The sequence below is a fragment of the Seriola dumerili genome, unplaced genomic scaffold, assembly GCF_002260705.1.
Source record: "Seriola dumerili isolate Sdu_G_001 unplaced genomic scaffold, Sdu_1.0 BDQW01000017.1, whole genome shotgun sequence".
Lineage (NCBI taxonomy): Eukaryota > Metazoa > Chordata > Actinopteri > Carangiformes > Carangidae > Seriola > Seriola dumerili.
In genome coordinates this window covers 136,801-164,641 of record NW_019174272.1, presented here as the reverse complement: position 1 = coordinate 164,641, position 27,841 = coordinate 136,801, and the positions used below count along the sequence as shown (strand labels likewise).

General features: G+C 42.7%; 1 protein-coding gene across 1 annotated transcript; it reads left to right on the top strand.

Moving 5' to 3' along the window:
- The first annotated feature begins 3,470 nt into the window (after positions 1-3,470).
- gas2l1 (growth arrest specific 2 like 1) lies at positions 3,471-24,413 on the top strand. Its single transcript, XM_022758419.1, has 5 exons — positions 3,471-4,417; positions 13,653-13,760; positions 18,663-18,759; positions 19,723-20,032; positions 21,995-24,413. The coding sequence occupies exons 1-5, from the start codon at positions 3,716-3,718 to the stop codon at positions 24,099-24,101; spliced, it is 3,324 nt and encodes a 1,107-aa protein (XP_022614140.1). The 5' UTR covers positions 3,471-3,715; the 3' UTR covers positions 24,102-24,413.
- The last annotated feature ends 3,428 nt before the right edge of the window (positions 24,414-27,841 follow it).

The window sequence follows — 27,841 nt, the reverse complement described above, 5'->3', positions numbered from 1 at the left end:
GATTTAAGTAACAGTCTAAACAAATTGGCAGGAACCTATTGTCTACCTTCTATGACTAATTGTTGCCATGCACAGTAATAGAATTGTCATAACCACAGACAACATACACAATGACCTGATCTTTACACTGGCATCAACTCTGAACTGGAGAAAAGTACCTCTGTTGATTAGATATCACAAATACCTTTACCATTTTTCTCTTCTTTTTCCCACTAACTGCATTCAGGCTTGGGTCTTATTACTCTGTTAAATTGAGCAGTACTGCCCTATAAGGAAATCACATTGAATTAAGAGCAGTTATTAATTACAGATGCCAATCCTTGGCATATTTTATTTTTAACATCTGTCAAACATGTGGCTGTTAAGACCATCCTACAGCTTTTTGATGTTGTCTAACACCTACTGGCTTTCCTCTGGATAATCCTGCCTGTAGGATCTTGCCTCATATGTTGAGACAGTATGATAGCTCCTTTGCAGGAATCAATATTTAGCAGTTAGGAGTGCTAAATATTACTTCAGTTGAACACTTCAGCTTCCACTTTGCTGTGGCGAAAATACAGGCGGTAAACAGGCCTGTATGTTTCTATACTTGTGTGGAAAACACACTTTGAATCCAGCAGCTGACTTTCTTTCAGAGCACCCAAGTTGAAGCTTCCTGAAAATGTTTTAGATCAGGACACAAAATCTTTTCCAAGTCCAAGATTGCTGTACTCTGACCTCCTTGTCAGAGCACAGGGGGAAATACAAGAATTAAACACTCTTTTCTTGATTATAAAAAGCCAAGAGGCCGTTCTCTGATAAAAACACTGCTTGTCAACTCACAATCTTTTGATTGATGAGATACAGTAATCAAGGTTAATGCATGTGTTGGTTTGTTTATTTTCAACTTTAGACCCTCTATGCTATCCCTATCTACGGTCACAGCTGACATCTTGAAGTGCTTCTCATTTGCTGTGGCCAGTTGTTCATGTGGATTAATAGAGTGCTGAATTCTCTCTCTCCTCCCCTCTCCCTCTCCCTCTCTTTTACTGACAGAAAAGCTGATTCATCCAGGCCCAGAAAATGATCTCATCAACCCCCACCTTCTCTTTCCCTCCCTCTACCCCTCTCTCTCTCCCACTCTTTCACTCTATCTCTCTTCCGTCCCCTCCCTTCCTTTCTTTCTCTCTCTTTTCTTAAACAGACACATGCCTGTTTTTAAATGAAAACAAGCCCTCCCTCTTGGCAGTGGGCTTTACTTTAATTCAAACAATCACACATTCGGAGAGTACATGAGCTGCTCCAATAGAGGAGAGCCCACATTTTAAAGAGATTGTTTAAAGGGGAAATGAGATGGTGGAAAAGATTTTTAAAGGCACAGTCAGATGTTTGTGAATATATAATTTACAGGTATATACACATACAATTCCAGGGTTGAAGAAAATGGGGGTTTCTGTGCTTTGCAATGATTTTCAGTATAAAAGCTTACATAAATAATCAAAGAAACATGACACACAGACTTTCAAAAATATCAGAAACATTAAAAACTTAGTTTTAGTTAGATTTAATTGAGTTTGTATGAAAAGATCTTCTAGGGTTCATTGCAGTTTCTAATCATGTGCTTCAGATTTTGGTTGTTTAGAAGTAGCCCACAGACTGTGCCTTTAAAACCCTCAGCAAGTTTCCCTGATGTTTTCAAAATTCTAACCTACCGTCAAAACCTGAAAATCAGGTCTCTTGCACCAATATTTGACCCAAGTTTTTAATTTTTGTTGTTGGTCTTGCAGTCTCATTCTGGTCTTTGACATTGTTTTCAATGATACAGAAGAAGTGGAGGAATCCAACACCTTTTCCTGAGTTAATGTAACTTCTAAGTTAACTACCTTCTAAGGTTCCCCTAAAAGTAGTCTGCTGTTCTGCCCTGCACTAGCAAAAGCTCTGTTGTGCAGTATGTGACACATTTCCTATCATGCACACTTTAGATCATGTGCTCCTGAATTGGCCACTCTGTCTTGTGCTGTGTTCTCAGCCTCTTTGATTAGACTGGATAACACTGTCCATCTATAGTGTATCTCACTATCTCCCCTTCTAATCCCCAATCTCCTGCTGTTTCAGGGTTTACAGGCTCTGTGAGATCTTTGATTTGTGCAATGCCACTCACAAACCAACAATCACACATTCATTACAAAACTTGCAAGAGTTTGAGGCAAGGCTGTTAAAGCTTAACCCTCTTCATCATATCCTTTAATCATTGGTACGATTATACAGTGGGAAGGGAATTTCTTGCAATGGCTGTCTCATGATACTGATGCAGACTTTAAAGACCTTTGTCACTTTAGGCTATTTGGGAAAGAGGCCACACAAAGACCTGCTTATTGACAGACTATAAAGCCATCTTATGTGTTGACCCTCATGAAAAATCATAAAAAATATATGGCTTGTTTTTGCACAGGGTGAACAAAACAGCGTGAATCCACAAATATGCAATGCAGTCAATCCAACTCTAGCATCAACTCAAGAAAAAAAAGAAAAAAACACTTGAATCACCACCATCTCAACAAAAATTGAACAAGATAAGTTTCACAAATATTTCTTGTAATTTGCTGCAAGTACAATTTTGAGGTGTTTGTACTTTGAGTATTTCCATTATACTTTTACATTTTAAGGAAGAAAGCATGTACTTATTTTACTACAGGTGTTCCAGATTTATAATGAAACATAAGATCAACATTTCAATTGAGTCCTTATAGATCACTACACCCATTTCTCCACCTCGACCAGGCTACTATTACACATCAATGCAACAACAGTTATAGTCCAATAACATAATATACATCCTGAAAATGGCCTTTATGAGCATTTTTGTTGATGGTACGAACTTTTACATTGTGCTATTAATACTTCATGACCAATAATCAATGGCGGCAAAGGTATAGCTTTATTTCATATTATTAAGAGTAAATTTTAAGACCAATGAGTTTCGACCTCAGTTCAAAACGTGTAGTTCACTATTTATGTGCTTGTAGTGGTAAATGAATGTTGTGATAACCGCAGTCATCTCAGGTTTATTGGGAATAAGAGTATGTGCTGACTTGGTGAAGATGGGGTTAAGTTTTCCTCCTCTGCCGAGCGTTTATCCCTCATAATGGGATGTGCCACCGAGTCGCTCTGCTGGTCTAAGCTACAGCAGGTCAACATATTCAGTGCGAGAGGCGGTGCAACATGGGCTGAGCCTATTTGCGGGGAAGATGAGCTGTGGATTCAGTGCAGCACAGTGGTCGTTATTTCATCGATGAGGAGCTGACTTGACTGACTGGCCGCCTCTGAGACACAGACATGGTGACACGTGGATTTTTTCGGGTGAGAGGACCCACCGGCCACCGGGTGGATTAACTGGTTGACGCATGGGTGTGTGTCGCCGTTCCGGACTGCTCCGATTTCGTTCTCGTTCGCGCATCTCCGGGACCCGGCGATGCGCTCTTTAAAGGAAACGGGTTTTGCAGAGACATCCGGAAAACGCATCCATGCGCCAGGGCCACTCCGCATCCCGAAATGCTTCTGACAACACAAAGCCTGGCTTCAAGGAGCTCCGATAAGAAACCACACATGCAAATCGGCATGGGTGCGTCAACACGGTTATTTCGCTGTATTTTGCGGATGAGGCTTTGGAGCGCAGTTGTGCAATGAGACAATCGGGAATGATCAAGTAGACTTTATTGATACATAATCCGACAATATGGCTGATCAGAGCAACATCCAGTCTGCCGCCTCCAAGAGTATCCGGCCCTTTAAATCCAGTGAAGAATACCTGTACGCCATGAAGGAGGATTTGGCTGAATGGCTGAACACGCTGTATGACTTAGATATCACTGCGGACACCTTTATGGAGGGGCTGGAGACGGGCTGTGCCCTCTGTCGGCACGCCAACAACGTGAACCGCGCCGCGCAGGACTTCCAGATGGAGTATCCGGAGGCAGCACAGTCCATGAAAGTGCCATCCAAAGATGTTGTCTTTCAGTCGCGCAATGTTGTGGCCGGCTCGTTTGTGGCGCGGGATAACGTGTCCAATTTCATCACTTGGTGCAGGCAGGAGCTCTGGATCAAGGACGTCCTCATGTTTGAGACCAACGACTTGGTGGAGAGATGCAACGAGAAGAATTTTGTTCTGTGTCTCCTTGAGGTGGCGCGACGTGGGTCCAAGTTTGGCATGTTGGCCCCCATGTTGATCCAGCTGGAGGAGGAGATCGAAGAGGAGATCCGGGACCAGGAGAGCCTGCGGATCGATGCAAGGGAGCCAGCTGAGCAGAGCCCGCCCAGCAGGTGCTTCAGTCGCAAGGAGAGCAGTCAGAGTGTGGAGGATGAAATTGAACCTGATCCAGAGCCGTTCATCTGGCAGCAGAAGAGAGTTTTATGTGACATGCGAAATTTGGATGAATTGGTGAGTTGACAATGAAAAGATAAAATCTGAAGCCACTCTATATTAGTACTATGATTTAACTACTCTGAATAACCCTAGTTGACGACACAGAAACCCCAAATGTTTCACAACTACACTATGATTCACACAACTTGTCCAAAAATAGTGTCATGATCTTCAAGCTCAGTTTTCACACAATTTAATCATCACTACTCACAACATAATTGTGAAATACAGTAGCTTTTCCAACAGGCTTCTCACCCTCTGGCCTTAGTCAGAGGTAAACATCTAGTTTGTTTTGTCTGGTGCTAAAAGGTATGAAGCAGCTGAGAGAGGACCAATCTCTCCCACAGTAAAACACAGACATGTGTCAAAAGTAAAGCACCCTCTCTGAAAAGATCATGTAGGTGCTATGAAGAGGCCAGGCACCTTATAGATTTCCTGTTGTGTGGGTGTGTAGGCTACATGCAGCCTATACATAACTTTGTTTTGGACTGTGCTGTTAAATACCTGCTTACCTGTAGGCTCAGTGTGTGTTTGACACCTAAATTCTTGTTTCCTCCCTCAGGAGAACTTTGAAAAGTCACAGGTCAACTTGGTGACATTTCTCCTGCATTCTTGCATAAATGTCAGCTCTGTCTCGATAAGAGAGGTCGCCAGAGACTGAAATGTTTTCATCCCTGTTGACGGTCACCCTCAGCCTCTTTCATTTAGCTTGTCCATCAAGAATAATCAATACAATATCCTGCAGGCGAGATAGACTGTTAATTGTGTGCTACCTCTGCAGCTCCTTTGTCTACACTACTAAAAATCTGTCTTCTGACATGTTGCTTCTAATACACTTCCTGTTTCTGTGGAATTCAAAACATCAACTCTTGTCATTTGTTCAGTTGAACTGGTTGACCTTTGCCTGGTCGTGTTGGACATTAGCACACGAGAGCGACAAAGATCTCATTAGGCCAAAGCAATGAGCAGACAGGCCGACAGGCCGACCAGCAGAACACATGCTCGGGTTGTGAGCGGGGGAGAAGTTAATATTTTCATGCTGATGAGAAGAACAATGTCCATCTTTGACACTAAAGATGTGAGGGACAGCAGAGAGGGAGGAGGGGAGACAGTTGACAGTCACACTCATGCTTGTCCAGGCAGCAGAGCAGAGCGCTTCCACTGTTGACCTCTGCGGACAGAAATAGGAGAGCATGTGGAGGAGGATGTGCGCTGTTCGTATCCAGACTGTCTGAGTCCGCACACTCTCACTCATATGACTGAGTGCTGAGGATTATACAAGCCGACTACATTTCGGGACAAAAAGATCCCAGGAAAGCTACAGAGCGTATGCCTGTCCCTCCCTTTTCTGTCATTGGCACTAACGCATTCCTCAGTACACGTACACACATGTCGTACACAGTGTCATCTGTTGGATAGTCCCAGCCTTTGACTGATTTAGGATTTGGCATCCATAGTCATCATGTGTCTGGTAAATAAAATCTCTTCCATCCTCCCTGTCAGCCCTTATAAAATTGCTTGCATGTACGCTGCACAACAGTCCACATCAGCAACATGAGGCTCTTCAAACTAGAAACCACAGAGGTACTAAGAAGAGAGGCCGCAGTTTCACAATAGTACAGTATTAATGGGGATATTTTACAGTGTTTGTTGTACCAACACATCCTGTCTAATGACTTCAGCTCTGGTCCAGTTCTCATTTTGTGTCCTAGACTTTGTGTGAGACATACTTCCACTGAATACCTCTCAATTTCCTGCGCTGGTGCATATTTACCAGGAAAAAAAATCAAAATGTGTTCATCTTTCTTTAAATAGTTTGGTCAATATCTGCTTCAATCAGCGACCCATTCAGCTCGTACTGCACAACACCAGGCCTCTCGGTCCTCCATGACATCAGTCACAAGTTTATCCTGCAGAATGCTTGTGTACTTGTCTTTGTATTTCTGTCTGATGTAGAGACCTCGCAAGAGATTAGTGTCTTGTAATTACTGGAAACCTCATTGCTCGTAGGCATGAGTATCTGACAGCGAGAGAGAGGAATAGTGTCATTGGTCCACAGCTGTGACACAGACTGCGTGTCTGCGACCCTCACTCCTGCAGGCAAAAGCGACTTTGCTGCATCATTCAAGATGGATTGTATTTCACCAGATGTTTTTTTTCCCCCTTCTTTTATTAATGATTATTGTTTTCATTTTATTTACCTATTTTTGTCAGTAAAAAAAGTATTGAGATGCCGTTTGTGATGACTTAATTTTGAAGCTGCTTTAAAAAAAAAACCCATAAATTATCAACCTATTCATGAATTGCCTGCCTTTTCATATCCAATAACATTACTGATGAAATGTCATCAATTAATTACCAGGCCGTTAACTCCAACAGCAGCCTCAGATGCTTGTGCAAAATGAGATGCTACAAATGTTAAGCTCCCATTTATATGTATCATATTTTCTTACAGAAACCTTAATATGAGCCAACAAATGGTGAAGGGTAACATCTACCTATGATCACTGGTTATACGCGAATCCAGGACATTGTCATTCCATGTATACACACCCCCACGGATGCTCACATCCAATCAAAACTCAAGTAGCACATGTGAGCTATACAGTGTATGCATGACCATCAAGTATTTTATGTTGCAGTCTATTAGCTACTAGGAGAAAGGCAATTTGATCAGACAGGTGTATATAGGGTCATATTTATTTCTGTATTTTTAACATTCAGAATCCCATATTAGGAGCAACTTTAAATTCTGGTGTACTGTTTTGAAAAGTTTGGCATATGTTTCTCATGCAGCTTGTAACATCTTAACAAGATTTGTACATTTAGCAACTCTGTGTTCTGTTCATTGTTTGGTAGTTGGATGATCAAACTAATCTTCTTGTTTAGACAATACAAGCGTAGCAGTAATAGGATTACAGGTCATTATTCTAATGAGTATAAACAGACAGTCATCACTCAAAGTACAGCTCCTTCTTAGGGCATCTGGCTATTCAACAGTCACAGTAAATGCGTATCATCAGTTATTACTAGTTACAATTTCACCCTGGGTACTTGGCTTATGTAACAGTAACGTGACTAATTGTACTTGTTACGTTGTGTCACATCAACTAGCTGCTGGATAGAATAGGTATTTGATCTTAAGTATAGCTGTTGTGTATCCAGTTTACTTTCCTGGTTATTACACGCCCTCATGTAAATACTCACCACCACTGAGTCTCCCGCTGATCTGCCACTACGTATGTTCTTACTCATCTCACAGTGGGACGGCTTTCCACTCTACAGTTGAGGAAGTGGCTGGCGTCTCATTTCCTTCATCATAGCTTGAGTCACTGATATACTTGTGAGTCTTTTTCCCATTCCCGGAGTTGCTTTGTCTCAGGAGTGGTGCAGACAGCAGCTGGTTCATATTGCTGTATAATGTATATCCACATAAACATAAAGTTTATCCTTTGCATTATGGGATTTTCTTTCATATCACCACTAGAGAGGGATTATGTCAGCGACTTCGAGTGAATCAGTATTTTCCTATACGCTGCATTGAGCCTTAGGCAAAGGAACATGGTCAGCTACGTACACAAATAACCTTTTTCTCTATTTGCTAGGTCTTGCACTAAGGCCCTGGCCTTAGTTGAAAACACACATGCAGTAGCTTTATATACTGACATATTTATAATAATTAAAATTAGACTCACTGACCCCTTAATGCATACTCCAATTGTTCACATTTACTCCATGCATAGGCATCTAAACAACAGACCATAAGAGCTTCACGGCCTTTGTCGGCTTCCTTCATTCTCCAATTTTCCTTCTTCCTGCTCAATCACATAAACTGGTTCATATCTCTTCTCACCCCAGGCTTCAACATTCAGCCCTTGTTTAGTTCATATATGTGCGAGCCCTCGTTCCCATCCCCCACCTCTGACTCTGCTGGAGATGATAAAAGCAAAGAGCAGAACAATATGTCTTGTTGATGGCATGGAAGAGAGGAAAAATATAGACTGCCACTGTTGGCAGTGAGGCAATCAAAGGCCGACATCTCAATCTTCGGATGGAAACACCACCAGAGCAGAGGGGAGGGGTGATAAAGACACTAAACGTGTATATTGTGAATGTATGGCCACTCTGCTCCATTAACCTTATGGTTCAATTCATGCATTCAGGAAATAAAAATAAAAGAGGAGTAGTGGGCAGGAGTGCGCCTAGAGTGACTTTACTGTACACTCTGTTAAACCTGCCTGCAATGGATGTTGCTCTGAGAGGGAGAGCTACAGTAGAGAGAGTGAAAGGGAAAAGTAGGTCATCATGTTTTGCATTGGGTCACACTTGTACGCTTAGCTGAGAGACTGTGGCATCCTTCAGTATTTCTCCCTCCGGTATCACACGCACTCATGATTTTAGGAGTTTAGTATCTTAAAGGTTATTTTTCCCTCCAGGCTTTGCATAGTAAAAGGACAGACCAGATCTCACTCCACTATTTTCCATGCAGCAGGGTGCATGTGGAAACAGCTGACTCCACACTTTGCATATTGCCCACTTTATGTTTTTATTGCGGCGCTTGATGCTATCAGCGGATCTTTTGCATGATTATCATTTAATTTGGTGTGTGTCTGTGTGAGTAGTCTGGGTATTTCCTGTCCCTGCCTGCAAGCCTCATCAAGCTGGTCTCAGGTGGACGCTGTCCGAATGAGACGAGAGTCCTCAGAAGGACATCAATTCTTCTAACCTTGCCTGTCACAAGGAGAGTGCTGAGTGTTGTTGAGCCAAATGAGTTAGACACTGGCCTGATATTTAGCTGCGTGCACTGAATGATTACATTGCTGTTTGACTGAAACAGATGAATAATGGAGTTATTCACCTCTCAGCTCTTGACGTCCATTAGATTCTTATATCCTCCCAGCCCCTGATGGGCTGTTTGTCATGAGGCCAGAAGACAAACATCGATTTTCAGAGAATGGTTTTCTTGAGGCAGTGGATGATGTCTGCCCTGCAGCAAGTATGATTGCATTTTTTACCCCGGTCAAACATACAACACAGATTATAAAAAGCATTTTATTATTAAGAAAACAGTCAAAGGAATAGTTCACATATTTTTGGAAAATACGCATATATGCTGTCTTGCACTGAGTTAGATGAGAAAATCAAAACTACTGCCAGATCTGTTTGATAAATATTTAGCTGGAGTCAGGAGCTTCTTAGCTTAGCATAAACACTGGAAACAAGGGAAAACAGCTATCCCAACTCAGTTTAAAGTTTACAAAAAACAATCCACCAGCACATCTAAAGCTAACTAATTAATACACTACATCTTGTTTGTAAACCAAATTGCTTTTTATATTGCCATATAAATAAAAAAATACTCCAGGAAGTTGCTGCTCCCAGCCAAGAAATAGCCGCCACATAACCCCCTGTAAAAAGACGAAGTTCACACGTCAGGTTTTTAATGAATTGAACAAACAAGATACAATCTGTTAATTAGTGAGTTTTAGAGATACTTGTAGGAGGATTTTGAGACCTTTGGACAGAACCAGGTGAGCTGTTTCCTCCTGTTTTCAGACTTTGTACTTAGATAAACTGTAGTCTTATATTTAACTGACAGATGTGACAATGGATTCAGTCTTCTCATCTTACTTAAAAAAAAAACAAATAAATGTATCTGTCAAAAGGCCAAACTATAGCTTTACCGCATTCTTCATTTGTGTTCAGGGCCATAGTACTCCCCATGTTACCTGCACTAACTGGCGTACCTGAGCCTGAGGCGATTATCCAACACTGTTTTTCCATCTTGTCTCAGCTAGTCTGGCCTGTTGGACCAGCTGCTAACAGCGTCTAAATACTTTTTAAATTTCCATGATCTATCCAGTTCATCCCCTCAGACTTCAGGTCTAACATAATTAGAAAACATAATTATCATTCATTCATTCAGTCATTCATAACCTCACTTCACCCCAGAGGTTGTTTAAAGAGATAATTTGTGCAAAAGAGGCAGTTCCATGTTTATGAGATGTAGCATGGTTGTCCACAGAGGAGCTGTTTATGCAGGCTGTCAGACCAGCATTTTAATAGGAGGATAGACTCTGATATGTAGGCTGTTTTCAGTGTGCCTTCACAGGCTCTAGGAATGCTTACATGTGGGTGGTGAAGCAATAATCCCTCAAGTTCCAAAAATCTCCCTCCTGCCAAGCAGGCGCCCCCTGTGGCCTAGTTTTCTTGCCTCTCTGTGCTTATCTGATGACGAGGTTGTTTCATCTTGGGAGGTTTCCAGTCGTCACAGAAGAAGAGTTACTTTGTTCTGTCATTTTTTTAAATCTCGCCCTGGATGCAATGGATGTGCTGTGCTATATAATCTTTTATTCCTCACAATTTTCTTTAATTTTGAAAGCACTTATGTTATCTCATAAACTTCTTCCACTCTAATTTATCTCACAGAAGTCAAACGCTGGAAACACCCTCATGTAAATTCCCGTGGAGTGAGTTGGTTGTAATGGTCAGGTTTTATTGTTGGAGTTTTGCAATAATTATCCTTCGCACAGCGATCATGAAAGGAACCAGTTAGAGCAGGCCAGCACACCTATGTTTGATGAAAGCACCACAGCAAACTGTAGTTGTACACAGCTTGTTGAGTCATGAAGAGAACACACAGATATTCAAATGGATGAGTGGCTTCTTAGAGTGTATTTATCAAAATTGGATCCCAGTCTGAAAACCTGAACTATATTATGTGTATTCACATGATAACAGCCAATAAATCCAAATCACATGACAACAAATATACTTAGAGTAAAACAATATTGGCAACATTGTACATTCTTTTTTTATGATACCATTATATTAAGCCATGATATACAGTCTTAGTGTAGCATGCTAGTCCATAATACATATCAGTAAAGAAAATGGGGAATCAAACCTAAACATCTTTATCTCTCCCCCTCCCATTTCCTCTCTTCATCCCCAGGGTTTGCTCAGGCCTCAGTCTCAGCCTATCTCTTCCCTGAATGTTCTTTCAGATGTTAGCAGGTCAGGAAGGAAAGGAATGAAGAGATTGTTGACTCACACTCAGCAGATATGACGTGATGTGAGCAGTGGGATCATTAAAGGAATATGTACTGTATATGTTCTTGTACATTAAACTGCGTGGAGACAAATGGGAATGCTGCAGCAGTTTCTTGATAATGAAAGTGTTTCTCTCCCAGTTCTTGCACAAACATCTCTGCATTCCTATCTTAAGATAGATGCAGCAGATTTCCAGTGTAGGGGCGTGCTGTGGATTGTTCAGTCGCTGTTCCTTTTTCTCCCCTTTTCCTTCTCAAACATCTGCAGCTCCTGCTGAAAGTGTCTCTCGCGTGACCAGCCAGCATCCATAATTCATCCTTCAGTTTTTCTCAGTGTTCCAGCTCCACTTCTGCAGTTTTCCTGCGTGACCTTGTCTCGCTCCTCCCCTTCTATCTCTCTCTCTTTCAGTGTGTGATTGCGTGTGTGTTTTGGTTTCAGTGTGTCGGCCAGACTGTAGCCATTGTTGACACAGTGAAGACATGGGAAGTGCACACATTTCATGTCAAAGGTTCCACGGAGTAAATACTTGAAATGTCACGGCTGCTATTGATTAGGGTTATTAAAACACCTCATGGTTTGACTATGTATCCTGCTCAGTGTTTCATATGAGACTGTGTGAGTCCTACAACCTTCCCTCTGGAGGAAAACTTATGACCTCAGCTGAACAGCTCTTGGAGGGGAGGTGATCTGGGGCGAGAGAAAGGCTTTACTATAGCAAGAATGAAGAAAAAAAAGAAAGAAGGCAAACTGTACAGTTAAAAAGGGAAGGGTAAGGCTCTCTGTTTGTGTCTGTTGCCATAGCAATCTTTCCATTAACTCACTGGCTGGGGTTTTTCCAAACAGGGCTCGTCCACCTACTGACACAGAACGAAAAGACGGAGTGACAGAGCGGAGAGAAAAGAGAGCGAGCAAGCAGATGTAGAAATGTAAGCAAAACAAAGACAGACAAATATAGGTCTGGTCAGACAGAGCACAGGCTAATAATAAAGGCTGAAAGACAACAAAGCAGATGAGAGAGAAAAGGAGGGAAAGAAGGTTTGGCAGAGGCAGGTGAGAGCGGGAACAGAGTGACAGGTGAGATGCTGGGGCTTAGTACTGATTCCTCCTCTTTGATTTGCATGGGAAAGAAAGAAGGGTGCTATTTCAAGAAAATAACAAGGTACCTCCTTAATCTTCTGAGTTCACCATAATGTAAGTGTTGCAGGCCAAGCTCACACACACCACAAGCAAGCTATATCCCTTGACCCATGTGTACAGTATGAAAGGTGCTCTAAAAAGCCAAAGGGTGGGAGTTCCCAACCTGAAATGTTCCTCTATAACTTTAACATCAATAAAACACCCTCCTGCTCTTTGTAATGGCTGCCCTTGCACACAATTATGGAGCAGTTACTCGTCCTCTCCTCCTGTGCTTTCCTCTCTCACTTTGCTGCTTGACTTTCTCTCCCTCCCGGTCGACAAGTACGCACACGCTTTTGTCTGAGAGACGCCAAGAAAAACATTAAAGTTGTCCAGTGCTGCGAGAGCCCGGGCCTGTGCAACACGGGCGGATCTCGCCCCACCCTGCAGTTGTGTCTGACTCCAGTTGGCTAATAAGCACCCCCAATCCACAGCAAGGGCACCGGCTCTCGATTCAAACCCCAGCTGGCAGCGCAGGTCTGCTGACATCATCACCACCACCACCACCAGTCTGGTTTCCGAGCTCTTTCTCTCCTTAGTTTATGATGTCACAAGCAGAAACATTGTCTTGTAACAGGCCAGAGAGCTGGAGAGGGAGATCATTCATTAGCATGTATTTCTGTGCTTTTGTGACACTCTGCGGTGAACTAAATTACCAAAATGTTCTCGAGAGATGAGATGAGGCAGGGCTTTTAATGTGGTAAGAGAGCGGGGCGGGGCATTTCATCGCTCAGTAGGTGCTTGGAGAGTAAAGTTGACAGGAAGATGACGCACGCACTCCAACACCCTCATATACTCAGGCAGCCAACACTGCTCATTTCTCACACCATAAAACAGAGTCATTATGTCGCTGACACACAGCACTCGGTACCAGCGGTGCTTTGGTCACCGTTACAGATATGAGTATAAACATGACTGCATGTGGGTACACTGACCTCAAGAGCAGGAAGGGATCTCTCAGATGTGTGTGTCATGTTTGTGTGCTCTGACTCTTAAAATGTCCTGTTTTTGTTCTCCTCAGGTGCGTGAGATTCTGGGCCGATGCTCCTGTCCAGCTCAGTTTCCTATGATCAAGGTGTCGGAGGGGAAGTACAAAGTGGGAGACTCCAGTGCACTGATCTTCATTAGGGTGAGCTGTCACCACCAGAAACCTTAACATCAAGCAGAATGGTCTTTCACTGTGTTGCATGGCTGGATATGCGTCACTTTTTATTTTTACAGACGAAGGTACAGCCTGCTTCATCTGAAAATAACTGCACATTATTTTCTCTGTGAAAATGTTAAATTCAAGATGTTTTGCATCGTTGTAGCTTTGACTGCCAAACACTGGTGGACTGGTGTTTTTAAAATGATCACAAATTGGGTTTTATTTTGGTAGTTTCATCATTCCTGTCAGTAATTACAACACTGTAATCAGCATGTTAATTGCTGAGATCTGGGAAGAAGGTGACATCACAACAAAGAAGTCAGACAATGATTGTATAGGTTTTAAACAAAACCGCCCAGGTTGGTCAAAATTGTGAGGAGGAAAAAACCAAAAGTGAATGGTAAAATTATAACCCAAACTGTCTCTTGTAAAGATCTATTTCAGTTACAGATCAACTTCCTACATCAGCTTTGATGAAGAAAACCCCACCCACTGCTATCCCGCTCTAAATGCTTCTTTTATTCTTCGGGGAAATTTTAAGAAGAACATTTGTGGTCGAAATATTGTCCTTTCCATTTTGAGAAAAAAAAAAGAATTAGGAATGAGATGGTAGTGTGCGGGTACTTTTTCACCTTTTTCTGCAGATTATTGTTTGCCAACACCTGCTATGAATTCATATGTACATGTGTGATCGCCTGGTTGCCAGATTTCCAGATTTAGGAATCACTTTTTAAGTTAATTCAAGATCAAGATAAACTGCAAAACTGTCAAAACTGCAAAAATATAATATTAGTTTTAATAAACCTGAATTATTCTTTAGGTCGGTTTTATGTTACATGTTCAGCTGGATATATGCATAAGCCACTTTGCCCAATAGCACAGGAGACAATGACGCCTGCAGTAATTGCATGGAACCATACGGTGCAGGCATATGGCTTCATATGTTGTTTCAAAAAGAGCAAGGTTATGTACAGTAGCAACAGATAAACCACTCAGCTGCTTCGCTGCATCAAAGCCAAGTGAATTGTACCGTGTATGTAGCAGCATTGTGAGTGTTTACACACTGCCTTCATCTGGCCCACTCCCAGGACTGTACTTTTTTCCACTGAGACACAAATAGAGCTTTATGTCATTTCCTGAGTTGGGTCTTATCTTGGCTGTGGCCTGTTTCTGCTGGAGTGTTTGTCTCAGTTTCAGCTTAAGAGCTGCCACTGTACCCACATCAGGCCTCAGAGGACTGTGCAGGGAGGCTGGTTGATACCAGGGATCGATTTGGTCTCACTTACCTAAGATGTGCAGCAGACAGATTAATGGATTCTGTGTGTACATTTCCAAGATGTCTGCATTCACAGGATCGCTGCCAGTTATTTCTTTACGTTGAGCACCACCACTTCAGTCAAACAGTGAGACACGATGCATTCAACATGCTAAAATGTTTGGCATACCCCTGTCTTCTTCTACATTTTCTACATAGTGAGTTGTACAATTATTCAAGGAAAGGTTTAATGTGTAGGACTAATTGTCAGGGACTTTTTTTTTTTTTTTTTTTTTTCAATTCTTGGGTTGGGGTTGAGTTTTCTTCGGACCCTCCCCTTGACCTAGAAAAAGAAAAACATCCTCCATAGTTTAAATTGTACAGTAGAATACTGAGTTGGTACACTGTGTTCACCAAAAGCGTAAATACTTTAAGGTGGTGTGACCTAATTTTAACCATAACATATTAATACATTAATTATTTTCACATTCACCACCAATAACGGATTAGATAATTAGATTTCTAAATTTATTGCAAATATAGTGAAATGATAATTTTCTATCCATTTTCTATAAGATAAAACCTGACACATTTAACTGTAGACTAAATTGAAAGATGCAAGTATTATTAATTGCTATAACATTTAATCACTATATTAGATCTGTTGGATCACTATTAAGAGCTACATGTATTTGATGTTTCTCATGACATTCGTCTCATTAGGTTGACTGTACAATAAGGTCCTGAGACAGAGACGGGATTGTTGTTCTCTGCATATGGCACATTTATGACCCACTGCTCACACAAAATCATCATTTGTAACCTGTTTTTGTTTCTTTTTAAAAAATGAATCCTGCAAGGCAGAGCTGAAGTATAAATAAGATATAAAGACCCTTTACTGCTCTTCCCTTCAGCAGAAATAAAGATACACAATCTGCCCCCCTTTCTGACCTCCACTCCACCCCCTATAATTTTCATACCGTTCCTGTTGCAGCTTTGAAGCCATTTTAATGCGACAGACACATTTAAATGTGCCTGTATGTGGATGGTGTGTGTGTGTGCGCGAGTGTGTGTGTCTGGGAGCCTTTGACTTGTCAGATTAGCTCTGTTCATACTGTCTCCGCCCTCTCCTGATTCCTCACTGGGGATGGCAGTGGTTATGCATATGCCCAAGCAGCTACAAGTGCACCCAACACACTTCCCTTATTCTTCTGAGGGCAGGAAGCAGGCAGCCGCTTTGAAAGCCAACAAACCCCTATTCAGCTGCCAAAGCTGTGACAAGGATCTCAGGATGAACAAGGGGATGAAGTGGAGAAAGCAAATGGGTGAACGGGGCCATATGAACAGAGGGGGCTGGGGGTGGGGTGGGGGGGGTGTTAATAAGACATCTTTGTCCCTAGGGAGGTCGCTTCCTAAAGGGAGGAGATGCCTTCAGTCGTGGGACACAACAGCTGAAATGAACCATGAGCTTAATTTTTGAACTCACCAGTGAGATTCAAGGAGAAATTGGTTCAGCCCGCCCCCGCAATGATGACAAGAAGTCTCTCTGTTCGCTGTTGCTATAGAAACAGGGATCGGGTCTCTCCACACTGGTGAAGACTGTGATACCCCTTCAGTGGTTGGGAAATCTGTCTGCTTAGCTATAGCTTCAAAGTGCAACATGGTCCCAAAACATCTACTGAGCCTCAGCAGACTCCTCAGTGCTGCTGCAGCATTATGCATTAAATATGGAATGTGTAATAAGCTCGTTGGAAATGAGAACAAGTGAAACAAAATGCAACAAAAGGAAGATTTTATCAGTGTTTATACTGTAATTTTGATTAATTGATCATTCAATTTATGATTATGCTGCAAGTTTAGACCCATGAAAAGTGTAGCATAGCACCTGAATAATATAATTTACATCTGCTTTTGTCTTTTTGTCACCTTTGTCAATAATGTTTAATCTTTGTGTTGTTACCTGCAGTCTCTGTGATCGCTCACTTTGTCTTTCAATATCTCACATCACACCACATGTCTGTGTGTCTGTGGGTGTCTGTTGTTACGTCATTACAATGAACTGAATGAACTGAAATTAGTACTGTGCAAGTAGCTTTTTATGACCCTCGATAATTGTCTTTATAGTCATGCAATTATCGCACTGCAATAAGACAGTTGTTTATCTGGATTTCCAGTGGCTGCTACCATCATGGCAGCTACTCCTAAAGTCAAAAACGATAACAAAGTCATTATGTAGAGATATGAAGCCTTGTCTTTATATGTCACAACAACACCTCTATTGTAGTATACTGTACACTGTGCACAAGCTAAAATAAGCTATTCTAATCTGTAAACTGCTGTGTTGTAAAGGGTCTATTCCTCTTGTTTCTGTTGCAACTTTATACCTCTACAGTGTGTGGCTATTTCTTAGCAGACCTTTGTTGTGGAAGTTCATATCACAGTGATGCTAAGAATATGATATGAAACTCATGCATCCCTGCTTTTCACTGCTGGCTCATGACGGCCAGGCAGCATCACTCAAACCATAAACCTGTTACTGACATAAGGCCAGAGCAGTGGAGAGTAAGCAGTTTATACTCTCAGGTCTGATAGAGATAAGCAGATCAGCTGTTTTGATGGATCCAATGTAGTAGGAGAGCAAGGCCGATGAAAAGACTTGTAGTGGATTGGCAGGGATTGTATTAGAGAGAAGGGGGGGTCAGACTTTGGTGCACATGCCCTGTCTGTGGCCTCTCTCTGATCACTCTCTGGTCAGGGACCCAGAGATGAGATGCTGTGCCACGTGTGATTTGGTGGAAATAAACTCGGTGCCAGCCCACACAGATTTACCATTATGGCTTTGCCTTGCCAGCCCTCAGAGACACGGGCACAACCTTTAAAACATGTGTCTGGCAGACCCTATTACACAACCCAAGGCAGGGGATGCATACACAGAGCTGACACATCAGGCAAAGTGTGCTGCTTCAGTGAAGGCAGCTTCTGCCTGGAGGGAGTGAGGGTCTTTGGTCTGATCTTGTGGATGTGTGTGCCTCAGAGAGCAGAGGAGAGTAGGAAGTGACATATCCACCAATCCCCTCTGTTATGGCTATCCAGGCCCCCTCTCCTCTCTGCTCCTCTCTGCTCCTCTCCATGATGACTGAGGTCTGAGCTGAGGAGCAGAGAGTACAGCAGGGGTGAGTTGTTACCATGCTAATTCACCTTTCTACCCTCTGAAAACACCGGGAAGCCAGCTGAGAGGCATGAGAGGAAAAAAAAAGTGTCTCTCACACACACGCATTTTGGCTCTTTATTATGCTACCGTACTCTTTTTAATGGTGAGTTGGCAAGGCAATGAACAGCCCTCATAATGGCAGCAGCTGGGGGTGATGTGGGAGAAAGAGGAGTTGTGGGGGGGAGGGAAAGGCAGGGGGCACAGGCAGGGGTGCGTCTAGATGTTACGTAACACTGAGGGCCAGTCAACCTTCAGCAAGCTGCCCCGCTGGTGGAAATTACATATCTGTTGTCGACTTGTGCAGTATGCGGGGTTGTGCAGAATATCAAAAAATTGTAGCCAAGTTATTTGTGCATGAAATGTGTATGTTACTTTCCGTTTATCTATTAAAGCTTTACTTTCTCTTTTCCTGCCTCAGGTCCTTCGTACTCATGTGATGGTGCGTGTTGGAGGGGGCTGGGACACATTAGAGCACTATTTGGACAAGCATGACCCGTGCCGCTGCGCTGCTTTTGGTGAGGTCACTTCCTATTCCCCGTCAAGCCCTTACTAAACAACTTCACTGTTGAGTCTCAGTGTTGCATAATTCACAGCACCTTTAGGATTATAAACAAATTATTCATGTCATATGTACTATATTCAGACTAGGAGCAGACACTGTGAAGGTCAACAGTATTGAAGAAACAGTGTTTGTTATTCAGTCTTAGCAGACATTTAACTATAGTGTGTACAATTCCATTTTTTTGCTGATGACTTATTTGTTATTTGTACATCACCCAGCAACAATCAGTTTGTATCTAACTGAGCCCTGAACCAATATCACATCCAGCCAAGAAATGTAGATCTGGAAACTGATGTAATGCTAATGGAAAGTGTGTGGTCACTGTGACTCCTCTGTAATTCCTCTGCCACTACCTGATCCCTCAACACATCTGTGTAGCAGCTCATCTCAACACAAAGACTTCTTTTTTTTTTGCCTATAAACCACACACCTAACCATGCAACGCTTACTTTGAGCAGCACAGTGATACATGCTCATAACTATGCTGGGTGAGACTGTCTCTCCTTGTCCAAACTGCTGCTGAAGTGATGATGTCAGGGGGTGACCGTCTGGCCCGGACAGCTGACACTATCTGATATCATAATTGGTGTTACATTTCTTACCACAAGAGGCCATGTCATGCAGTAATAAGTGATTATGGAAATATGCCTTTTGTGTTCTATAAATGTCCTCTCTAAATGGTGGGATCATCAGCATTTCTCTGATTGGCTTGCTTCACAAGTAAAGGTCCATCACTCTGGCTTAGAGAAGCAGCAACAGTAATTTATCTACTGCTGCTATCTAAGAGCTCCATGGCATTGATGTGGTTAGATATGAGTTATTTCAGGACCTCTCCATGACTTTTATCCTCGGTGATCGTGCTGGCGGTCTGACGTTCTTACTTAGATGTTTGTCTTAACCACCTCTGTCTCCGCAGCCCACCGTTACCACCAGGCTAAAGCCAGTGGCCAAGGTCAGGGCGGCCAGAGCAAGTCGTCGAGTGCCCACTCGTCCCGCTCCACTAGCCCAGGTCCACACTGGCGAAATGATGGCATAGCTCCTTACAAGCCCCCAGACAGGCGCTCCATGGAGCCCCCGTCTGCTCCATGTGCCCCTTCCTCTGCCACACGGCCGGGCCGATCTCATAACACTTCTGTCCACACTGAGCCCGACTCCGGCGCAGCTCGTACTCTTCTCCCCCGGCCGCCACGAGACCGCTCAGAACCCCGCCACTTTAATCCTCTCAGGTGAGTGTGTACGTCTACGCAAATGTGCAGATAAGTGTGCGGATAAGTGTGATACCATGATAAGAAATTAATCTCTCACAAGTAGCCTGGCAGGGCACCTTCTGCCACTTGCTCTTTCCTGCCCACAGACGGGCAGGCAGACACAGCTCACACACACACACTCACACACACACACACACAGACTCACAAACAATGGGGCATATACACAACAAACAAACATGTCAGGAAGCCACAGATTAGACCAGAGCAGATTTATCTAATCTCAGGTGACATTGCCCTGATAAATCTGTCTCACACAGCCACCCTACAGCACCTCCCAGTGGCTACAAGGTAAACCCCAAACATGTTGACTCGGCTCTCCTCTCTCCACTCCCCTCTCTCATCTACTTTCCTTCAGTTAATTAAACTATTGACGGTGTATGATGGCTGGGATTCTGTGAGAGCTGTTGCTTTAAACCTTTCTTCTCTTGCCATTGCAAACAGATGGTGTGAGTCAGTATGAAGCCAGTGACAAATGAAACCACACATCAGTCTTCTTCCATGTGCTTCTGGAGAGGCGTATCTGCCACTGGGTAGTGGGCAGGCTGATAGAATAAGAGAGTAGAGTAGTGGCATGTTAAGATCTTCATAGGTAGCTGTTTCTATGGGATTTCAAAACAATAAGATCTGCTTATGCTCTCCATGAAGCGGCAAAAAGTTTAGTTGCTCACATACCTTTCCTCTATGTCAGACTGTGAGGGCACCATTGTTTGACACAATTAGGAGCTGAATGTTGGTTTACTTTGGCTTTCAGCCAATGTGTGGCTCATTTCTGTATGGAGGGATGGCTCAGACCAGACGTCAAGGCAACAGCTCATCTGATTTAACCCTGTGTGGGTGTGGCATCCCTTTTCAAGTGTGCCAGACTAGATGAAGACTAATCTGACAACTATCCCTAGACAACTGTTCTCAGCTAACTGTGGAAGTAGGTCAACAGGTGGGCTCCAATGCAGGCAAATGACCATGTCTGAATATATACAAATCTAATTTATAAGGTTAATTTTAGAAGTCTGGTATAATAAAAACACCAATTAAATTCACAGCCTGTGATCTAAATGAAAACAAAACTTTAACCTCACCACCAAAATGCAAAACACAGGACTGTAACATGCTGTCATTCTTAATTGACAGACAGGTCTTTTAAATAATGGATTCCACACACCAACTTCATATACAGTTTTCTGATGCTTTAAAAGTTTTAGTTATGACAGAAATATTTATAAACCTTGGGGTAAAACAGGCAAATATGCTCTACCATGAAGCTGAGAAACAGGCTAAATGTTATGACCAACAACTAAGAGTATATATTTGAGCACACCTGAAATTTTCATAGTCACACAAATAACAGCCTCTGCTGAGTCTTTAAATATCCAATTTATAATACACACTTCATTGACCTGTACTCATCAAATCTATCTAGGTTTTGGTCTTCCTGTAAGTGAACTATGAGCTGATTATACAGTTAAACCTGCTGGTCTTACTGGTGCGTGACAGTGGAGTGGTGTCTGGTTGAGAAAGGGCAGTGCTGTGTGTTGGGTTAGAAAATCTACAAGACTTCTAATCCTGCCCCCACTTGTTCTTATCTTCCCTGTAATCCCCCTGGCTGTCACTACCCACTGTTCCAAGAAACACCGAGACTTAGGTCAGAAACACCGTCTGTGTGTGGCAGTGGCAGGTTGCGAAATTCTCACAAATCCTCAGCATCGCACATCACATGTCACCTCATGGTATGAAGGAAGATAATATTTACGATAAATCTGTTGGAGCTGAGTCAGAGGCAATATGTTGCCCCCCCCGTACCACCTGTGTAGTAATATGAGTACGGAGTGCAGACTGGGATAGACAAATTCTGGACTATTTCTTTTAAGTATGTGGCATCATTATAAATATAATATATAATATTGTCTCCTCCCTACGTTATAGGAATAAGGAGACAATGTTGCCAGTGACAAGACGCCTATCTGGAGACAGTGACTCCTCTACAGCGTCATCTAAGGGAGGAGGAGGAGGAGGAGGAGGAGGAGGAGGAGGAGGAGGGGGAGGAGGGGGGCGGTACTCTCTTGGTGGTGCCTCACGTCGCTCTGGTGAAGAAGTAGTCTTGCTTGTCAACCGCAAGGAGGGGAAGCATATGATTGAGAGGCCCGGAGCAGGAAGTCAGACCCCCTCCCTGCGTCCCTCACTGCCCCGTGCACGCAGTCAATCTCGGGATCGTGCTGCACTTGCTCCAATACTCAAACCTAACCCACCACAAGGATCCTCTGATGGAGCGCGGACGTCTCGCACTGAGAGGGGGCGCTCCCTGGGAAACGAGGGCCCGAGGAGGCTTCATGCTCCACGTTCACACAGCCAGAGTAAGTTACCTAGCCGTACTCGGTCCAGCGATGCCAGCCCGAGTCCGGCTTCCTGCTACAGAGACCCTCAGCCCCCACCTTCAGACAGACGAGAGGACCTGCGGGTCAAACAAGTGCCCCCATCCTCTCCCAGAGTAGGTGGTGGCTTCGCCAGGAGGCAGTCGTCCTCGTGCTCCAACTCACCTATTAAAGGGGTCCAGAACAACACTAGCGGCCCCAGCAAAAAGACTATCACTACTCCCAGACCTCCTGCCCCTCGCTCACCCTCCATAGGAAAAGGTAGACTACTGCCACCGGTAACCTCAGGAGGTCGACGTTCACCACACTCATCTCCCCGCAACTCTCACCATCACCCCACTCGCTCCCCTCGGATGTCACAGGGCCCCCGCTCTGCTGGGCGTGGCCACCATAGGAACTGGCCCGGTCTGGAGCGCCAGGAGCCTGAGGAGGAAGGACTAGGCTTTGGCTTCCAGATGCTGCCAACACTAGACCCCCAGAGGGAGCAGGACCTGTATCGCAGCTTTGAGGCTGAGTTTCTGGCCAATACACAGCAGGCTAGAGGAGGGTCTAGTAAAGCCCCAGGAGGAGCGAGCCTGCAGGGAGCTGGGACACATTCAGTGCCAACACTCACTGATCCTAATGTCACTGACTCTGCCTATTCCTCCTCTAACTCCTCCTCATCCTCCCTGAATGTGGGGGCAAAGATAGGAACTCTGCCTGACCTCAGGGAATCCAAGAGAAATAATCCCCGTCACTTCCCACTCGAGGACCCCTTACACTTACATTATGGACACAACTTTGGAGGACTACACAACTTTGGTCACGGAGAGCCTGAACACTGGGGGGAACGTGGAATGGGTCTCAAGAAGTTGCCAGCCATCTCGAGCTCCATAGAAGAGAGGGAACTCCCATCTTCGCTGCCTGGCCTTGGAGACACAGAGTCAGACAATTTAATGAATCAGGTCCCCTCAAGACCTGCTTTCCACTGTAGGAATATGAATGGAGACCATGGAGGTTATCCTCCTACCGGGGGGCTGACAGGTCAGCAGGGGGAGCTTGGCTGGGGCACAGGCCCTGAAGGAGATGTTCCTCTGGAAAATCACCAGCCAAACTTACCTTATGACCTTGAAAATGGTGACGGGAGTGATGACCTTCCACCCCCAGAGGCTTGCCCATCACCTGTGCCCCTTCCCCCTTCTGAAGACTGCTCCTTCCAGGATTCCTCGAGTGAAACCTCTTCCATGTGCTTCAGCCTGAGCGAATCCCGCTCTGAGTCCCCCCCACCATCTTCACCCCTGGCCAACGGAGACACTGAGGGAGAAGTGCTGCAGACTAAGAAAGGGCAGAAGAAGGCAGACAGGGTAGCCCCTATCTCAAAGCACAAACTGAGAAGCAGAATCAGGCCTCGCATCGACAACAGGCCAGAAAACAGCCCCTCGCGTATCCCCACCCCGGTCAGCTACAGAGATCTGCAGGCTCACGACACTCTTTCCCCCTGCCACACCCCACCGCTGTCCCCTCAGAGCTCCCATTCTACTGGTCGTCCGGCCACGTGCAAGAGCCTGCACCAGGCCTTTGCAGATATGATCCATACTCAGCCACGTTCCCCAGCCATGGGCAACAAAGATTGCTCCTACCCTGGACAGTCAGGAAGCCTGGACACTGAAGCTTGGATGTAGCACAAAACTGATGGGTATGACACAGGGGGTTGTTGTCATGAACTTTGACTACTGTGTAAAAAAAAACAGACTTAAGACTGGGCTATAGACTGTTTTCATTGCATGTCAAACATCACTTAGTTTCTCCCCTGTATAACTGCGGGGGGTTCACATTGCTTTTATGTTGCACTCAAGCCAAATTATTTATTACCAAAGGAATGGTCTTTAATACTACTTTTACTGTTGTTTTTTTTGTATGCATGGGGATGCTTTTGCCAATCATGAGGTGTGTTTTCTTTCTTTTCTTCTTTTTTTTTTTTTTTTTGCAGGACACTTGTGAAATTCTCATGGTTGACACAGAGAGGTAGAGAGAGAGCATATGTGATGCCATGTGCCCCACTGACGGGCATGGTAAAGTGCCAGAGATTTAAAGCTGCAACTCTATACACAGTGTAAACCTTAAACCTTTAGTCAGATCGATTAGCTCCCTCTTGTGGTTTCCCATAACATCTCTGCTTGCCTTGATAGTCAAATTACTGGTTTGATGACTGTGATTTTCAGTCTCTTCACATATGACTCAATATTACACATATTTACAATATACTAATAGGTAACATAGACAAAGGAATCCCCATCATTCTCGTGACTTTATGAACATTACATGCACTACCAATCTCTGTACAGTTGTCTGTTGTTATTATTACTGTATGATGTCAGCTTTTCACAATCAGTTGATGTAGTCGAGATAGATAATATGTTTCTAAAATGCTTATCATGTCACCCATTTTCAAGAACATGTTTATTGCAGTAAAACATTTGAACTTCTTCTTTTAAGTGGATTAAGTGCAAACACTTGAGGAGCAGTGAAGGTTATATTATATATACTTTGTGTCATTGTCACTGAAACAGATACGTTGAGACTTCTTCATCCAACCAAACAGTACTCTGGAACAAATATAAATATATGTGCAGAAATCAAACGCTAAGGAGAATGAATGTGTAAATACATGTTGATGAGCTCACCATGAGATGTGGGTATTTTGTACATAAAAAGGCATTGAATATACAGTTTAATGTACATATTCACTGTATTAAGTTCTATGCTGCCTTAGCTATGCAATATTGGTGTTGGAAATGCCTTGACAATTCCCTTTGCCTTAAAATTTATTCGCAGGTTAGTTTTTGAATGTTTTTGCTCAACACTAAGATCTGTTCGGTAACACTACATTGCCATCATTAACTGTTTCTGATAGTAGAAATTGGAGAGTTTGAGTCTGAATGTGGGAAAAAAAAGTGAGGAACATTGCCAATTTTTATTATAAATTATACTTGATGTAGGTGTAACAATTAAAGATAAAGACATATAATTTATTGCGTCTGAATCTTACTAGTTGTTTTGAAACACCGGAAGCCAGATAACCTTAGAATATTGATTTCAAAGACATGACACAATGTATGGTGACATCTAGTGGCTGAAGAACGACATGTTTTATTCACAGTATAAAAAAAAGAAAAAGAAAAGGAAACTATATTCCCGACAAAGAAACCACTTCTTCTGTTTAGAATGAAATGTTCTGGTTCTGATTAGAGTCAATAGAGCCAGTAACAATGGTATGTTAAGGTGAAGTTTGATGGATGAAGAATGATTTTGACTTGAGTGACTGCATGTGTGCAACAGTGCATGAATAATAGATACTGTAACTGGATATCAAGGTTCTCTTCTTATGCTCTTACAGAGTTGTCAACCGTATGAGAGGCCAGACTCCAGCTACAGTACTTCTGTTTCTTGGTATTTAACAGGTGTGGACTTTGTAAAATATATTTGAAAGTGGTGAAATAGTAGGAACTGAAGTGTCAGTGTCCTGCAAAAACCCCATAACATCAAAAAACTCAATTAAGAGAAATTGGTGGCCATTTGTTTTTGAAGTTTTACACAGGTTAAATATTTGTCATAGAGAATGTGGAGTCAATGTCAGTCAGTAAGAAAGAACAAAAAACTTTTTTGCAGGACACTGACACAGTGAATGGGTTAAAAATAGAGAGTGTGCATATCTTTGTGTACATACTGTATGGGAATATGTACAGAGTTGGAGTAAAGACGGGAGTGCTGTTGGTCTAATTTATTTATTTATGTAATCAAGTCTCACTGGGCTCAAGTGACATCTGTGTCCCAAGTACTGTAAGTGAATACATGTTAAGGGAAATCCAAATGAGGTGCGGCATTTTAAGCTTTTTCAGTTTTCTCAAAATTATACTGTAAACACAAATAATCCTGCGAAATGTTGCCAGTTTAAGAACTGGAATGATCCCACAGACAAACTAAACATATTTGGGCTGTATTGCAATATTCAGAGATACAATAATTTGATTTAATGCTGACTCCTCGTCCCTACATTAATTTATGATATATCAGTATTGTTTGAGCTACATTGATCCAATATGTAACTGGCTATCGGTTTCAACTTTTTAACCAGATATTTTCATGTGTTGTAACTGTTTTAATTTTTTTTGTTTGGTTTATTTGAAGACATTTGCATTTTGATCAACTGGTTTTTTAAAATCTACCAGTTATGTGAACTGTGACTTCATACAAACATGCCATTTCATTTGGTAATAAATCACAGAAATAGTTTCTCTTTGTTCTGCACACAAATTTCATGAAACACTCTCCCCCCAGTCAGCGAAATCTGAATGTTCATGATCAGACAATTACTTGTTTGCTAATGTTATTTTCACTAAAACTTAAGTTAAATGTACAGATTGCTTGACATTGTGGAATTTGTATGTATGAAATAGCAATACTGCAAGACTTCACTGTTTTTTGAAGTTGAAAATGCTGTCAAGTTGTTCTTGTAATAAATATTTTCCTCTGAAGTTCATGAATTAGCTCTGATCATTTTTTTCATGAGGGGCTTTGATTGGAGCAGTGTGGAGAAAAGACTGCGTGTGGATTTCGTGGGGGAGGACCTGCATCACCTGTTTGAGATAAGCTGAAATGTATGTGGATACTGACAATATAATTCTTCATGCCCAATGTGATTTACTCATTTTTATTTGTTGTGTAATCATACAGTTCGTGTAGTACGCTGATATCTGATGATCTATTTGTGTAGATTTTGTAGTCTGGATATGTTAAAAAAAAAAAACAAAGCCGAATACCATAAACCCTGCCCCGTCTTGGTGCATATGACAGCAGAATTACTGACCTTGTTTCCCTTCAAAATTCTCATCTGCACATTTGTTGAGAAGATAATCATAATATGATTTTTTTAACCTACACTTAACCAATTTATTTAGTGAAATGACCAAGCCTAAAATGGCAGTCCAGACAAATCTTACCTTTGTTAAAGTTATGTTAAGTGTTCAATTTTTGTTTAAACTGTTTTAGAGTGTTGTTATTTCAACTTTATGGTCATTTTAGAGGTGTTTCTATTATTTAGTCTACTCTCATTGATTTAAATGGATGGAGAAAACATAAGAAACACCTCTAATTTTAACGCAGTGTGAACTAATATACATGGCATGGGCAAAATAATATAAACACCTCTAGTAAAATAATAAGTACAGTTCACTTGCAGGGATTAGACTAAATTAGTTATAAACTGAGGCAAATTAGTATGTTACTACACAGTATTTACAGAACCATGACTATTTTCAGTAAGTGTATCAGTAGCTGTATCTTTATGTTGTCAACTTTTAGTAAGTGGACATGTTATGTAGCCTGCTGCATCCAAAGAGTACAGAAACTGTTCCTCGACGTG